The sequence below is a fragment of the Dendronephthya gigantea genome, unplaced genomic scaffold (assembly GCF_004324835.1).
Source record: "Dendronephthya gigantea isolate DGI-Jeju-01 unplaced genomic scaffold, DenGig_1.0 000006F, whole genome shotgun sequence".
NCBI lineage: Eukaryota > Metazoa > Cnidaria > Anthozoa > Malacalcyonacea > Nephtheidae > Dendronephthya > Dendronephthya gigantea.
The window spans coordinates 2,136,309-2,154,938 of NW_021163016.1; the positions used below are offsets into that span (position 1 = coordinate 2,136,309).

An 18,630-nucleotide genomic window follows, 5' to 3' on the forward strand; every position below is an offset into this window, starting at 1 on the left:
CATTAAGTGCACAAGAGATAAGATACTCGTATTATAGCGAAGAACAAAACCATCTTTCGTGCACTCAACCGTTTCGCATTTTGTCTGCGACATAATAAGATCCATATAATGTGTAATATCTTCTGTTGTATTAAAGTAAATAGAATGTTATAGGCCGTGGTTTCATTTGCTCAGCTTCATGGAATAACAAAGTCAAAACATACACGATTTGACCCATGTAGGAGGAGCCGCACAGCTTCCAAAGCACCCAGATAGGCGGAGAAATAATGTCAAACAATGTCTATTTTTAAGCGCGCCCAGACAATAATAAATGTTACTCCAGTTAACAACTCATCGCCTGTCAATCACGTTGTCGCGTTTTCAATAGTCAACTTGTTCAGGGCTTAATTCGATTGGTGCTATTGGCGAAAAACATGTCAGGAGATGTCAGGACGACCGCGACTCATGTTCGACGTGCTTGTGATTGTACAAGATATCACACAACTTCGCTAAACATCCGCTAAGAGAGCATTCTCGCCGGCTGGCTGAGTTGCGCCCTCGTAACTTCTTAGACAAGTAATATACAGACACGCGTCTGTGAAGCGTTGTTTTGGCCCGGCAGTGAGCAAGGGAAGTTTATAACAGTGTGTGTAGAACCCTCGGTCGACGGCGGCATTGCCAACACTCAAAGAGTAATCTTATAATTGATTTAAAAAGTGTGGTGTATTTGTGGGTTCTGTAATAACGAGTTCATCCGTGGAAAGATACAAAGTTTATTCGTACAATGGCTGGCATCACGGCGAGTTTTGGATTTCCGTACACTTCACAGGTATATAAATTTACACTTTGTTGTGACAAATTTCGGACAGATACGCTCAAGACTCCGGCACTCAGCGCGTAATTCGTTGTGCGCAACCTTGGTGGCTGCTAGGTGAATCATTACGCTTGTAGCAGTACAAACTCACTCGATGATTTTCTTGATAACACAATACCGCGGTGCGTGCATGATTTCAAATATATACAGAAGCTGGTGATGGCGCTCATTCGATGATTCCTTTCCTAATGTTCAAGGGACCGGCTATAACTAGGCTATAACTAGCGTAAGTGCGCTTCACGCCTTAACGTCGATTGTAAAGATATGTCGTTTTAACAAATGTGGTCTTTAGAATGTACCAATATTTCCTCGTGACGAGTTTCGCGCTAATGTTCGGGTAGACATGAAAGGTGATGCACTCTAACATACTGATACATTTAATTCGACATTGTTGACAAAACGGTGTAAGTTTTATGTGAAATTTCCACGAAACTGTCGTTTATCGCAAACGTGTTCTCGCGCATACCAAACGCCGCTAATCGCCATCTCTGATTATTTTCAACTATTTTAGTTTCTCATGCCTGGCCACCACAGTTGCTGCGAAGGCAACGCAGGCCAACTAACGCCACATTCCCCACATACACCAAGAGTCTGTACGTGTCAGCTGGAGCAGGTTTTACAAGCGCAGCAAAAGATGAGTGCTGTCCCTCTTGGCCTTCTTCCCCGCGTTACACCAAGCTACTCAACAGAACCCAATCTTATATTTGGGCCACGGGACTCGAGTGCAGTTGGCTATTCGCCCTTGGTAAGTTACCGATAAAGCTGAGAACTATATTTCGACTTGATTTGTGGTGGTAATATATATTGCTTCCAGCCGAAATTCTGCTAATTCTGGCCGGAAAAAACCTGTCTGTATTTATTTTACCAGTCGTTACTATGCGGCTATTAATAACAGAATATTGAATTTCCAGACTTATCCTAATGCGTGTATTATATAAAAAGTGTGGAACACCAAAGCATTTGAATTGACTAATATGTTCGATATACCACGACAAACTATATTTAATATTTCGTGTTGTGATATTGCTTTGAGCCACGGTGACGATGCATTTTGGATCGACTCTTAGGACAGGATATACTTAAGCTAAGTGGAGTTTCTCAGTTTCTTGAAAAGCTTGCTTCTTGCACCAACTTACGGCTAAACTTTATACGCTTCGGACCATTCCAAATTAGCATTCGTTTTCTCGTCACAGACATGATAAATATACAGTCAGAATATGTAACAAAACAGAATATTCATTCTGTAGACGGGGTGTCACGAGTTAACCGATTCACGTTGAGATCATTGTTCCTGTAGACTGATCATTATCATTTTCAGGCCCAACAAAATACCCAAATTTAATTGAATATGTTGCAATTTTGTTATTGTAAATTATTAAGTATATAAGTCACAGAATAGACTTGAATAACCTTAATACCCACACTTTTAAATCTTCATACCCAACAATGAAGACATTTCTTACATATATACTTGTCTGATTTGTCTATAACCTACTATTTTGGGAAGAAGTTTGCCTCTATATATTGTGGAAAAGATATTTAGCTATTCAAAAACGTATGTAAACGCGTTTGTTCACCAAACCAGGTCGAAAAGTTGCATAATATGTTAAGAAGTATCAGTAACTCGTATGGACTGACGCGACTCCATTATCTTTTCTCGAATCTTGAGAGAAATTATGATGTTTTTATAATACAACGCTAGCACCACCCTCAAGAAAGTACAAAGCAAAACACGTACGAAGGTTTAGGTTTAATAGAAATATTCACCAAGTATTCACTTCTCATTATTATTCACTGTAATTACCGATGAAAAATCTAGGCAAACATGGCCGCGAGTTCACTCAGTATAGATTCATATCGTGAAAACCACGGCTGCTTAATATTGCCTGAAGCAAAATTTCATACAAATATCCTATCGTGGTCATGCAGTCCTGTTTATATATTGTATATATACATGATAATTTATATTTTTACAACGTAACAATTGTTGTTATATCAATATGCATGATCTTCAAAGATAAAATTGGTTTCATGCATGTCATAATCTTGCATGACAAGCGATGGAAATATTAAAAATTCGCCTAATTGTTCTGCAATTGTGTCTGTAATGTAGGACGTTTTGGAAAATAAATTGCCTTGTCATTATCCGCGAAACGAATCGCTCAAATGAAATAAATGTAGCAATTATTCACTGCACATTGTCATTGTGTGAAAGTTCACAAACTGAAGAGTTCGTGTTGTACATTATAAACCCTCTTGTAAGCTATAGTAAGGTCTGCAAACTAGAGTCGCGTCGAAATTTATACAGCTTCCTACGGCTACAGTTATCAAATTGCTCCCGTACTAATTTTATATATTTTGTAGCAAAAAATGGGTGTAGACTGTTGTGTAAACGAGACTTCAATTTGTACTGATTAAATAAAAAAGAGGACTTCGAACCGGAATGTAAAAGTATTTTATAAAATACTACACATAGCCGCCGATAAGAGTCAGTCAGTTTTATCTTTCGTTTCCTCCCCCAAAAGTAGTTAAAATAATTTTTCACACGCGAATATAGAATATAGGAAAAACGAAAAAGCATGCAGGTTGTGTTTGACCTTCAAAGCCAAGCGTAGTTGTACTTCGTGTTTTCGTCCTTTGAAAAGTTTACATTGAGCGATGCTTTTTGTTCGAAGAATGTTCCGTTGTGTACAGACAGCATAGTTGTCAAGACAAATTTGTTCGCTACTCGATAAGCTTGTCAAAGTGAATTTATGGGAGCGCATGCATGATGTGTATTGTGCAGCTAGGCCACAAACCTGCCTTGGCATGTTCTTAGGAATACTTGTTCACAAACAAAAAAACTCGTGGCAATGATTATACGATCGCGTAAGTGCTGTACTTAATTCCTTGTGTGTACAAACGCGGGAAGGTTTGCTTTGGGCAGATGACTCAATACAAGCTCGGAGCGGAGTTGGGTTCCTCAAGTGCATAAGGAAGACAGCACTTTGGGGTGTACGACATGCCGCACAATGCCTTTTCACCCCCAGCTTTGAAGAGTTTTCTAGACGCGAGGGCAATTACCATATGATGATATGTGATTATAATACGTGTTGTTTTGTTTGACACAGCTGAGACAGGCGTGTGACGTTAAAGATCTGAATGCAGGCGCACTGAACTCAGCGTGGTTCGTAAACCCAGCAACGAGATACTCGGATCACCAGAATGGTTTCGAACGAAGCTACCTCGCCTGTCACGCCTATGGAGATAGGTATGCCTCTCTAAATTTTACATCCAGTTAAATGCATGTTTATTATCAGCCAGTGCTTAATATTTCGTCCAACGCGTTCGTCACCAAGGAATTAACTTAATTATCTTTGCAATGGACTGTCTGTGTTCAGTTAAATAAGTAAATACGTAAAAAGGCGTTAATTTCTTATTATTTCGCCATTGTAGTTTATTAAACGTCTAGGATCTACGAATTAATTTGCAAAGAAAAAAGCACAAAAACGCTTATGCAATATTACGTGTAAAAGGTTTAAACTATGCAAAGTCATATTTTGTGAAAATCATACCTGGCCCCCGAACTTCAAACGAAAAGGCTCAAATTGAAAAAAATACTCCTGAACTTAACATTTTCGTTTACGTCAAGACGAGATAAAACGATAATGCAATAAATTTGTTGTTTATCTTGGTTTGGCTGGGCATTATGTAAACCAAATGCAAGACAAAATATATTTATCTAAAAAAGAACCGCGCCAAAACACAATTAGAACTTAAAATGTTTCAATTAAATGCCAAATCGATGTTCACTGTTGTTTAGGTTTTAGTGCTTGTTATTACCCATTGTACAAAAACATCTAAAATCTTAGAAAAGAATATATTGAAAAAAATTTATCCTAATAATTTCGCAATCAGTAGAGTTGATTCAGATTAACCAGAGTTTACCATATTCTAAAACATTTTAAATATAAATGCTTTAAGAAAAATCGTAAGTAAAAGTTCACAGAAAATTGTTGGTTGGTATTCTGTGAATGTCTGTTTGGAAACACGGGAGAAGTCTTGATGACTAAATTAAATTTTGCTTTTCTTGAACTAGATTTTACCAAGTCACCAATTTTTTTAATAGCCTTAAACTTATCCCATATTTATATTTAAGTATAATTGCAAGGTGATTAAATGAAGCAAAATGGAATTCCATTAATTTTTTACTAATTTATTTTACTAAGTTCCTCTCTAAATAACTAAAGGCTGATTTGAAATCAAGACCAAAGCTAAGAGAGAGTTTCTCAAAATTATTAAACAAGTGTCAACACCAAAAGAAAACTGGTTGTTGAATTCTATAGCGTATAGGTCAATCTTGCCAACTCGGCATAATTGTTAGAAACAGTTTGCATTTCAAGACGTAGCCGTGCTTTGTAAAATATTACACGAAAGGAAATTCTGAGTAGGCCGAAACATACAGGGAAAAGCTGCCACTCAAATTAAAAAGTTGGTGTTATATGTGTTTACATACGTTTTCTCTATATATCTTTACCTCCATATCACCCTCTACAATCTGATTGAGAAATTATGTCAAAGCCATATGGAATCTCATATGTATAGGCCAAAGTAAAAACGGGCATTCAAAGGAATTCTTGATACAAGTTGATATATTTTCAAGATGGGAAGAAACGACTCCTATGGGTCGCCAGAACTTGATTGCGTCCGGATATGAGAAACATGAAATGAGACAGTTTGACGTCTCCGGTTTGAAAAGCTCTTAGAGAGTCAATGCCAGGCTTGAATATTTTGGCTGAGACACTGATTTATATGAGTTCGGTCTAAGATTGCCTGTAATTACGCTCGACGTATCAAGTGTTTAAGCGTTTGACGGAGAATTGAAGGTAAGCTCAGACAGAGCGCTTTGTTATCGTAAGAAGCAAATTGGTAAATGGAATTTTCTGATAAAAAATAAAGTGCCTTGTAAAAAACAAATCGTATTCTCTGAGCTCTTTCGTGTTATGTTGTTGATAAAATTTGACATTAAAATAGCTTGAATATGCGATAGTAATTAGTAACTGTACCAAGTCGAGAATTTTGAACCGTTTTTTACTCCTTTTGAAGAGTGCATGCTTGCCCACGTTTGGATCCGGCTAGCTTTCATTATGAAGAAAACAATGGTGTATTCTGAAATGATTTTTAGATCATGAAATTTACAATCAAACTGGTAGACGCGATCGAAACGATGATATAGATCAGTCCCATATCACATCATGTAGCTATAGCTCTGGTATACGATTTAGTGTGTTTGAAAAACGCTAGAACAAACCTTTCTGAAGTTTTACACAATTGTAATAATGCGTTTAAGCCACAGTCGCAAAGTCTCCAATCATAACAACTGTTTTATTCATTGAGACATATATGATGCAAAACAGCAATTAAAGAAGTATTTTTGGAAAGTTTTAAAAGAGTGCTTCACCACGGCAGACAATAAAGGGAACGTGGGGAGATAGATATACTCTGAAGCCATTAATCATAATATATCATTTACAGCCAAATCAATTCCGATCTAATCTCAGAATTTGTGTAAATGTTTTCGTATTTTGTCGCAATTTCCCTGGTAATTTCCCAGTCATAACAGCCGTTTTCCCGGTTCGTGGGCTTATGATGACTATGTACCAGCCTCAAATAGCGGAAATAGTGCACATCAGTTTACTAAAAATGCGCACATAAACAAGGAAGGTTTTGCCATTGACGTAGTATTGCTTAGATACCTACAAACATTTTTAAGTGTAAAATACTCGTGTCCTTAAGCGTACTCGAGTGTTGATTGGCGTTTCATGTGAGCCAGACAGATGTTATGTTTATAATGCGATGTTGTTATCATCAAGACTGAGCCCTTACGCGGATTGTGACCGTTTGCCAGTGCATGTCAAGACTAGCATTGTCATGTTTTCGATTCTGTTAGGGCTTTTACAGGTGCATGGTACAGCGTTTGACTGGTTAATGAGGAATAAAGGTCGATTTCGCCTGAAGTATGTACTTCAGAGCTGTCATTCCCCATACTATTTACACGGCAACTGCATATCGGTCTGGCGTTGACCAAAAGCAAGGCATATAGCACATAGTGTAGTACTTTACTGGTGTTAAGAATGCATGCATAATGACATGTAGAAACATGCTTTGAAAAAATCCATGCATCTCTGAATTCTAATTATGTCAGTCATATTTGCGTCAATGGCCAGGGGCATGAAGCTGCAAAGACCAGACATATCTGTCCCATTTTGCTGGGAATACAATTGTGTATAATAAATATTGCCTCTCGTTTTACCGATAAATAATTTTTGCCTTTGGGTGAGGGGTATAAAAGGATTACAAGCATGCGATGCCTCTATACGAGTACTCTGAGTCTTGAGATCATTTCTGCAAGGTATGCTTGATTGATTGAAGTTCCTATATTAGTGTTATCAAAAGCAGTGACTCTTTCAAAGTATAAGTCCAATATTCTATGCCCAACATCATGCACCTTGTGTGACGCAGTTAACCTTTCACACCATAGCGAATATCAACCATTTGGGGGATATTTCTTTCCACGTCTGTAAGCATAAGATCATGTAACAGCGATTCTTTATAATTTTGTAAGAGAACTTTTACCGGTAAACAGCTAGTTTGTTCTGAAAGACCGCTTTTCACATCACTATGACAATGGGTCATGTTCATTTTTTGTCCAAATTTTATTTCCGGTCATTTCAATTTTTCTCTATAACAGTTTACATTTATGGATTAAAAATTTATAGATTTTAACAAAAATGGGTGCTCTTTCAACATCACTTTGTGAAGTTTACATGAAATAAAATTAGTGTAAGAAAACTTTTACCTGTAAACAGCTAGTTTGTTCTGAAAGACTGCTTTTCACATCACTATGACAATGGGTCATGTTATTTTTTGTCCAAAGTTTTATTTCGGACCACTTCAATTGTTCTCAATAAGGGTTTAAGTTTTGTTCGTGGATTAAAAATTCATAGATTTTAACAAAGCTGGGTGCTCTTTCAAAATCTCTTTGTGAAGTTTACATGAAATAAAATTAGTCAAAAAGTGACTTAGATGCAAGTTTCATATTTGCATGGGTGCGTTTTAAAAGAATGTTCAGTCATGATTAATATTGGTTGATCATGTATCAGATTTCGTTATTCACAATTGTCATCTAAAATTCTTTATCAATGATAGCAAAATAATCAATTTGAACTTTGCTTTCTCTATTGAAAGGATTTATAGTGAGATTCACTGTCGATGGAACAATTTGATTTACTTATTGTAAAATTTTGATCTTAAGATACACTCTTAACACATCACAGTTTTTTTATCTCTTTGGAGATAAAATTGGCTGTGTTGGATCAGGTTTATTTTTTAAAATATTTATCTCGGTTTTTGCTTGAACTGGCAGTTAAAGAAAACCAGGCCACATTTTAAAAGTTACAACTTTCCATGAAATGCCAAGTATTATAATGACGCCTGCATGGACCCCACGTTAGAGATTTCAGACATCATTCGCACGTACTTTAAAAGCATAATTCTAAAGTGCGCATTCTTACAGGTGATCTAAAATAACCAGTGTTGATAATATCAGTCATGCAATGAATGGTATATTTGGCATCTTGGCTTTTGTCTGTGTTATTGTTCGATTTTAGTTAGGATCCCAAAAAACATGTTAAGACACGAATTGACATTAAAACAAGAGCATCTTCACGACTCGAATGCAAAGCTGGGCTAATGACCCTTGGCCTTTTGAGACCAAAGCAATAACATTGCTGCTACCTCAGAAATCCGTCTTTAAACGTTTCTCAAGATAAAACGTGCTCAGATAAGAAGTGCAGATAGTGTAGGTTGGATTACTTCGAAATAATCAACTTGTATGCCTAATGCCTTCATAATCAAAATATCTTCCCCCAGGGGGAATCTGTTGTGAATACAGTCAGATCCAATTTGGGAAAAATCCGAAAACAATATTCCACGACGGATTGCCCACCATTCAAATATTTTATCATCATTTCAGGGGAGATAGGAAACATTATGTTTTGTTCTGCATGTTCACCTTTAGGAAACATTACTAGGAACGTGTATCTTTTGTCCGGCTTTGAGAAACGGATAACAATAGATCAGATTATCCAGCCAGGGGGCAGTTGTTTAAAACTCCTGCATGACCACATTTTCGGTGTATCAGTAAATTGTAGTTCACTTCAAAATACACGATTTTGATTTGCAAAAAGGTTAAAAGGTAACCATTTTACACCACCGGTCCTTCGAGAGCATGACATGCACATCATGGCTTTGCTTATATTTGCTTTCCATTGAAACATTGATCCTTGCCCTCATTTCAGAAACTAAATAGCATGCACTTTCTTTTTTCAGATTTTCGCCAATCGATCTTAACTCCGGCGCGAGGCGTAAGAACGCGACACGAGAAACTACGAGCACACTCAAAGCCTGGCTCTACGAACATCGTAAGAACCCGTATCCGACGAAAGGCGAGAAAATCATGTTAGCAATTCTGACAAAAATGACACTGACCCAAGTCTCGACCTGGTTCGCTAACGCCAGGAGGCGGTTGAAGAAGGAAAACAAAATGACGTGGTCGCCCAGGAACAGGTGTGGAGAACGCAAGGATAGCGAGGGATATAGTGATGATGAAGAGGACGATGAGGGTATAGAATCCAAAACGGACGACCTCATTAAATCTGAGGAGAAAGACTCATTCAGGATGACGACGGTCATCAAATCTGCTGAAGGTAATATTTCACAAATGGAATCGAAATGTACTTTGTCATTGAATAGTTTTAACGGTTCTAAACTCTTCAACATGGAGGTCTAAGCTATTAAATGCAATCACCTTCAATTCAAGAAAACTTTAACATTCACAACTCTTCAAAAATATTCAAAAGCCTTAATATCTATAGGATCGGTTTATTTGAATTTCACGAGTATCGTATATTCTGAAAATATTGCTCCAAATTCCACCAGCAGAAAATTTTGCACAGCACAGAACAAAAGCATTCAACATGCATATAATATATTAATCCAAGGGGTCGATTTCTAAAAAGCAATTTTTTTAAAGTTTGCTGTAGAGAAAGCAACGCGTGCATGCGTTTTGAAACGGAATAAGAACACCTTCCATTTCGTAGCTTAAAATAGTTTCTAAGAATGTTGTCTTAAAAAAATCGGCTTAACCTTAATCTTTCGCGAGCAAATAAAATCACACAAGGTTTCAGACAGCGTTAATACTCGACGAAATTAATCCTATTGTGAAATCAACTCCGACATTGCAATGCGTCACCTTTTAATCTCGTCAAAGTAAATTACATTCCGATTGCTGTCCATAACACGCATGCTTATCGCGCGAAATATATTGTAAATATAGTTGGGGCGTGGGAAGTCTGGAAACCGTTGTATTTAATTTTCAGGCACCATCACATGCCCATTTTTAGCCACGTTGTTTGGCCAGAATTTCTTTATGCATTGCAGACTATTTATCAATTCGTCGAAGCGTATCGGATGTTACAAGTGTGCGCAAACAATTAAATATTTTAATGCGCTTATGCCAGACATTTTGAATTTTCATATTAAAACGACTTGGCTCGCTTAATCCCGTGGTTTTGACAATGCACCACGATGTTTTGAGATGACAGGACACAAAAGGGAACATTTGCGTCGTGTACATAGTAATTAATCACTTTAGTCGGTAATAATTTCCCCTTTACAAATCCTCAGACGCTGTGTTATGCGACGATTGCGTGCGCCAAGGATATTAACCAAACATTTGCAATGACATTCTTTGTAAAGTTGCGTGACGCGGCATCAACAATATATAGTAATAATTAGTTTGAGGTCACGCTATGTGTACGTTTTGCTGCTGAAATATTCGGGCTTTTATCATTATTGTCCATAACCCGCGCCTTCACAAACGATTACCCGTGCTTGTAGGCTTTATTAACGGTTCGAATGCTTTGCAATACTGCAAAAATGGTTATGTAACCAAACTAATAGACTAGTTATGTACAAACATTTTCGGTCGATCAAAAATAGGTTTAAACAACATTTTGTTCGATTAAAGAGCTCCACTTAGGGCCTGTTCATATGAGACGGGTCGTCTAAGCTCGCCAGTGCCGGGAATTCACTTCACATATCATTTTACTATATTTGTAAAATTGCATTCTTATGGAACCGGGCCAGCGCCGCTCTGGCGAGATCCCGCCTGAACGAAGCGAGATCTCGCCTTCAACAAGAACAGGCTCATAAAAAAACGTCAAGCGGGCCAGCCCGGCTGGCTTATATGAACCGATGAACGGGCCCTTGCTAACCAAAGTTGACAGTTTGAAGAGAATCAACTGTCAAGCATCGAGAATTAAAATTTTCTGTGTGTGAACTAATTGTCATTTTCGTTCGTAGTTTCAGAGGCGCCTAAGACACGGGATCCAAGCCCCGTATCAACTTCAACACAAGCTTCCAGCACAGCACAAAGCTACACGCACGAGCCAGACGTCTCATTTGCTAACGCAGCTGAACAGAGACTGATATGGTCTACAGGAAGGTCACCCGTCGCAATAGACAATAGTAGAATAAAACATACCTCGTCCATCGAGGATTCGCCCGTGAAGAGCTTAAGGAAATGGGTAGACGGTTGTTTTGACAACTCTAGAACGGGTACCGCACAAGCGCCGGATACGCCGCCCCAGACACCGCCATGCGAAACCGATCGACTCTCAGGTAAATAATTGAGAATACATACATGTCTTATTGTGCTAAAATATAGAGATAAACAACCAATGGGTGGTTTGCAATAGCCGAAATCTTTGTTAATTTTTCAAAACATGTGCACAAATAATTTTTTCATCGTTGCTGTTTATTTTAATACCCGCCCAATAATACGGCAGAGATGATAAGCATGCAGTTACAAAATAAACAAGGAAAAAGTAAAACAACGCAGTTTGTTCTCTTGAAAAGCAGAAGTAAACATTGTAGAATCAACCAAGATGGCGCCGAATTACTGATTATGACGTCATTTGCAAACCAAGAGTATTGCTAAGAGGACAGGTCTTTGGGCGGTTGTACAAAACCCTTTGCCACATTTTGGGTTTAAATATTAAACGATTCTGATTGGCCAATTCTCTCACTATAGTTAAGAATTATAACTACTTCTTTATACAACGGCTCTTGTTTGGCAATGATCGTAATGATCAAAGTATAAAAATATAATGAATTCTTAAAGAGAAACACGAGATAATTTTGTATATAATACTGATTCATCTTCACAACTAACCTCTTGCGTGCAACTAACGTATGTATGCCCACTATACATAACATTATACAACTGAATTGAAATCTAAGTTTCCAACTGAATTGAAGTCTAATTAACTGGTCATGTGATTAAGTAACAATCTGACCGATGCATACAAGCGAAATAACTAACATACTATGAGATGGTAACATGCTACCGAATGTAAGTAACTAATATGCTTGCTCGTAGCCAACTTACTTATAACTGAACTTAGTGACATGTGTATTTATATCTTGTCAACCAAATGATTAATCAAATTACTAATCAACTATCTGATCAACTAATTAGCTTGCTAGTCAACTTGCAAACTTGTTTCCAGAAAGAGATAAAGCAGGTTTATCATGCCAACAACGAATAATATTAGGACGTCTCGAGCAAACATAGGTATAGGCTGAGGATTACGGTTTGCGCAACTTTGCAACGATTTTTTCCTTTTTCAATTCAAAACAAATCGATTCGTGTGAATTTGTTGGTCCAGTGCTGGGGTTTGAGATAAATCTGATAAAAACTTCACCGAAATTTGTGTGGTGAGATTTTCTGTGCTAATGCGGGGCTTTTAAACAGATAATTCCCTCATTTCAACACTCGGGCCTCTAAGGTTTGATCCTTTTTCCCCAGTGAAAGTCCTTTTGTCTAAAATAAACAAAACGGAGGAAACGATTTGGCTCGGAAGAAAGACTTAATGCGGGATAATTTATGATATACGACCTACATCTGAGATTCTCCAGTACTGGTTAATGCTGTTGCGAATTCCATGCCCAGTAATATTGTCATGAATGTCCAAGCGCCATGTTATATTAAACACGGTCAGGGACCAAATTGAGCTACCAAAATTTTGTAAAGGGAATTTCCAGACCACCCCCCACCTCAAGCCCTTTAACAAAACCCCCGAGATTGATAATGAACAAACTCAGAACGCGGGCAAATCACTTGACCGTGTTTCTAGTGGGACGATTATAGCACACATACCGACTGATTCAGTTTTTCTTTATCTATTTTAGAGAGGCTAATGCAATCGATGGAACGGGAGAAACAGGAGACGATAAAATCACCAAGTCCTTCTCCGTCAAACGAAAGAAATGTGGTGTACAAGGAAAACACGCAAGACAGGTAGCTACAAAAACACGTTCTTTGCGCTGTGATCGGATTTTCCGCTTAACAAAAAAACATGCCGATCGTTCAATTAATATTGTCGTCCTGCATTGATGAAAACCCTTACAGCGCTCTGTGATCGGATCTCTGAGAGGCGCATAATCCTTTTTTTTATCAAACGAATGACAAAGGCATGGCTGAAATTTAAGAGCCTGCCAAACAAAGATATAGATAACTTATATACGCCAATTCAAAGATGCGAAATGTGTGTTAATCCAACAACAGTGGTATTTTGTCATCATGATGCCCACGCGAAGTTTATCTTGAGTAGTCAGGTTGTGGTTAAATAAACCAAACGCTGGCCAACAGCGGGTCGTAGAATTCCAAAAATCTACGAAATCCTTGAATCACAAAGATTAAAAAATGCTGGGTGTTTACAACTAAAGAGTGGTTGCATTAAAATATATTTCATGATTATTCATGATTGAAATAATTCATGATTTTACGAAGCTGTGTCTAGGCCTGCGCTTGTAAAAGGTCGTCTGAAATAACATGTTTATAAAGTTGAATGCATTTTTTCCAAAATCATTTCTGGTCGTATTTTCCAACGACTCTGGCGAACAACATACACACATACGTGAATAAATAATTTTTGTGTTGTTGCTTGATCAAGAGGCAGTGCTCTCACAACGAAATTGATGAATTCCCCATAAAATTTCTTAAATTTCCCCAGATTTCCGAAGAATTCCTTAGATACAAAATTACGTTGTAACATGAAGTATAGTTCTTGCGTAATTTACAAATTTCAGTAATTATTATTCATGCCATGTGGTGAGTTGTGACATGGGTGATTTTAATACGTTTTTCGAAGAAGGTGAAGACACCGAAGAATCCGAATCCGAGTCTGAATCAGTGTCCGTCGACAAAGGACCGCCCGAGAAAACAGCAAGAAGGGTATACGTGCAACAATTCAGACATCAATGGTTAGAGGAGCCAGAATTTAAAGATTGGTTGGTGCGTCCACGCCCTGGAGAAAATGCTTGCTTCTGCAAAGTGTGTAACAAGTCAGTATCGTGCAGGAAGACTGCTCTTCGACGGCACAGTCAATGTGCACAACACAAAAGGGCAATTTCTGAGATAACGGCAACAGGGCAAAAACAAGGAAACCTTGTTGAATGTTTACAACGTCAACAAGAAAGCACCACCTATAAAGAAACAACAGAGGCTCGAATGTGTTCCTTTATTGCACAGCATAACCTGCCTTTGAATTTGATAAATAGTTTGATGAGTTTGTTCAAGTCAATCGCACCTAAAAACGGGAAAGAAGTCGAGGTTCTCAACGGAATCCACTTGTCAGCCACCCGATGCACTAACATTATGAGGCAAGGTGTTGGACTATATTTTCAGAAGGAGCTAGTAGAAATTTTACGGAAATCTTACTTCAGCATAATTCCAGATGAAACCACAGACGTTTCTACCGAAAAACAATTAGGGATATGCGTGGTTTATTGTGAAGAACATGATTTGAATATTGTTACCAGATTTTTCGACATGGTACCTGTAGTAGACTCGACTGCAAACGGGCTCTATCAAGCAATCAAAGATGTTTTTAGTGAAAAAGCAATTCCAATGGAAAACATCATTGGATATTCCTCAGATACGACTAATGTCATGTTCGGCGAAAGGCATAGCGTCGTGTCCCTTTTAAAGCAGCAGTTTCCACATATTCTTACCGTCAAATGCAGTTGCCACTTGATCCACTTATGTTCATCATATGCCTGCCAAATGTTGTCTACATCGCTAGAAGATCTATGCAGAAATGTATACTCGCATTTTAGCAGATCAAGCATGAGACAAAAGGAATACGAACAGTTTCAAGATTTTGTAGAAGCTGAGCCCCACAAGTTGTTAGGATTATCCCAAACCAGATGGTTGTCCTTGGAATCATGTGTTTCACGGCTTCTAGAGCAATGGAATGCTCTACAACTCTACTTCATTTCCTTTGTTGCAGAGAAGAGAGACCCTTCGCATACCACAGAAAGTATTCTTCGTGCCCTTAACAACAAGTATCTAAAAGTCCAACTCGAGTTTTTGAGCGCTCAACTGCATAAATTAAACGAATTCAACACGATGTTTCAAACATCGGGTCCTGTCCTGCATCATCTCCATGGTGAAGTTTGCAGACTGCTAAGATCAATTTTGTCCGATTTCATAAAGTTAGATGTCGCCAGAAATTGTGATCCATTTACCGTCTCCATAGATGACCCGAATCTAATGGTGCCTGTCGATAAAGTGTAACCTTGGAATCAAGGCAACAGCGACACTATACGAGTTAATTGAAAATGATCCAGAAGCCGTACACCGTTGTCAAGATATCAGGAAAAACTGTTTAGCGTTCATGCTGGAACTCGTAAGACAAATAAGGCAACGTTTCAATCTGCAGGATCCTGCATACACCCTTCTCGAATTCCTAATACCGCAAAATGCTGTTAACTGTCACCCGCCTACACTACTGCGGCTGTTTAATACGTTTCCCGTACCTATCCAACGTTGCAGACAAAGAATTTGTTGATTCTGAATGGAGAAAGCAAGCCCTTGAAGAGTCAAACGTGATTGATCCTGATGAATCGTCATTGCAATTCTGGAAGCGAAGGCTTGAAGCGCATACTTTGGACGGAAGAAAGAAATATCCCAATTTGAAGAAAATAGTCAGCTGTATGATGTCGCTTCCTTCTTCTAATGCCGCAGTCGAGAGATTGTTTAGTGAACTAAAGCTTGTGAAATCATCCACTCGAAACTCTTTGAAAAGAGAAAGTCTCGTTGGTCTTCTACACACTAAAGATGGTCTTAATGCGCACTCGCTTTCAGCACATAATTTGAAGGTGAGTGGAAAGCTTTCCACTCATCTTAAAAACGTCAAGAGCAATGCAACTGATTCAGAATCCACTGAACTAATCCTGGAACAACTTTTGAAACCATAACTGATAACTCCATAAGCTGACGAAGCGCATTGCCTCGGATTGCTTAGATGTTTGATATTGTTTTTTTTTGTGACACAAACAAGCAAATAGGCATTTTACTTTAGGCTTTACCGTCACGCATGGATCACTTTTTGCATGTGATATATCTTTTTATTTTTTAAACAAAAATTACGAAATAACGAAAAGTATCTTTGCGTCAAATTTGCGAATAAATCATATAACATATATAATGTAATCAAAATAATCATATTTAACAAACAAAACAAGGCAAAAACAATTAAAACATGTGTTTCAACAACATTTAAAAAAATTCCCCAAAAATTTCCCCAAAAAAAGGAGTTCCCCAGAATGCTCCCCAAAAATCTACCAATTTCCCCTTTCTGGGGAAATTTCCCCAAAAGTGAGAGCACTGTCAAGAGGTTAACCTTTTGAACTGCTAAAGGGGTCTTCTATATTAGGGTAGTTAAAAGCAAATCTGTTTAACCAATGGCGCAACGAATTCAAAGTTCGCACCAAAATTATTAACACGGATGTGTGTTTTTTTTTACCTCAAAGGTGTCAGGAAGAAGAACCGAATGACGGTACAACAAATCGTGAAATCGACGCTGCTTTAGCGCTTACGACACTGTTTGGCTCGAGGAGTTAAGACGCATCCACCTATAAAACACGTACAAAAACAGAAAAAAAAAGGCGGCTGGTCCATCTTAAAAATACGCAAAGACTCGTCGAGATTAACTATAAAGCATACACGAGAATGCTTTGTTTATAGTATATACAGATAATACAGTCACATCCAAGATGATGACTTAACAGTTACAAATGTTTGAGAAAAAGTTACAAACTTTGATTAACCTTAGAGAAATACTATAATTAGAGTGCCGTTTTGGGGGTATTGCATGCATGCATGCCCTTACGAATTTTAAAGTATTTACTAAAGCATTTTAAGTTTCGAGTCTGTCAACTGCTTGTATGTTGCAGTGCAGTTAATATGTTTGATTTACACGTTTTGGAAATCACATCTTTCACATCACATCGGATTTCTTCGCATTCATACAAAGAAGTACCTAGTACCTAAGTATTGCATGGCATCCAGTAGACTATAGAAGTAGTTATGCAATTTAGACAAAGTTAGTAAAACATCCAGTAGACAAGTTTGATAAAATGTTAACGGGCTGTTCCAACCAATATTGTTGGACCATAACGAGGTCGAACATCATCCGAAAGTGGTCAACATTACCAAACATAGAATTCAAATAGGCTGAGATGTTGCATTCCACGTGCAAATTTGTCGTGAAAAATTGAGCGAAGTCAGACTTCCTTTTGAGTAAAGTGAAAATGAGAAATAATAAAAAACTTAGATAATAAAAAAACATAGAATGTCCAAGGATGAACAACGGGTTGCTGGTAATGTTGGCCAAGAATATTTTGATGCACGCTTCCACTTTACATTTTCGACTGCCGTTAAAGAAAAATTTTGCCAACGACAAAATGTTTCTACATTATATTGCCTCGGGAAGCCAGTTGCTACAAGTGGTTGCATGACTTCGCTTGACATTTTATTGACGTAGATAACAAAATAAGAACCTAATGCTAGGAGAAAATAGTTCATGAAATCAATTGTAGGTTCAGTCGTAGGTTTTAGCAAGAAATTTCTTTATCTATTACTGTAAATTGTACAATAACAAACATGGCGTCGTACGAGATCACGTGACACAGAAAAGAAAAACCAAATCACAACCTAAATGGTGTGCTAAAAGCACTTTAACATTAATTAAATTGTATTATTTTTTACATCGGACAAGAACTGCTCGAAGCAAAGATGAAATTAATATTAGAAGAAATTCGTATAGGTAATTGAATGAAATGTAGAAAGTACTAATATGCATACTAATATTGTGAAAAAAAAATGTGCATAAATTGAAATGAGTGGAGTTCTTCTGTTGTTTGGTATATGTGGGGCAGTGGGGCTTAACCTGTGGTGCTGGGTTAAAAAGGCATGATGCTCAAATTTAACACGACAAAAAGTCAAAAACAATCCTAACAAAGCAAATCTGAGTGGAGAGTAGAGATCACCCCCCTAATTTTTCGGGGACCTTTGGTATAAGGTATATTAAAAATAGATTTCGAGTATTAACATTCGTCCTTCGAACCTACGGTCCGCGAGAACGTACAGAAAAATATTTTTAACTAACGGTTTTGTTCGACAACCACTTCCCTCATATTCCCATCCTATCTTCCTCCCCCACACCCCTTGCCCTTCACCCGGCCCCTTCCTTTGCCTCCACGCCGCGTTCGTCAAATGGTCGTTTTGGGAGTCCAGAGATCACAAGTCTGTTTCATTTCATGCTTGTATCGAAGTTCACCGCAATATTAATACTTCTGTTGGAACGATGCAAACGAAAACTGACAAG

The 18,630-nt window shown here is 37.9% G+C and overlaps 1 protein-coding gene across 1 annotated transcript; it reads left to right on the forward strand.

Annotated features, from left to right (window-relative positions):
* Nucleotides 1–341: 341 nt before the first annotated feature.
* On the forward strand, nucleotides 342–18,126 carry LOC114516765 (iroquois-class homeodomain protein irx-4-A-like). Its single transcript, XM_028536328.1, has 7 exons — nucleotides 342–808; nucleotides 1,365–1,598; nucleotides 3,964–4,103; nucleotides 9,224–9,600; nucleotides 11,258–11,575; nucleotides 13,148–13,256; nucleotides 16,775–18,126. Exons 1-7 carry the CDS (start codon nucleotides 764–766, stop codon nucleotides 16,863–16,865), a joined length of 1,314 nt encoding a protein of 437 aa, XP_028392129.1. The 5' UTR covers nucleotides 342–763; the 3' UTR covers nucleotides 16,866–18,126.
* Nucleotides 18,127–18,630: the final 504 nt, after the last annotated feature.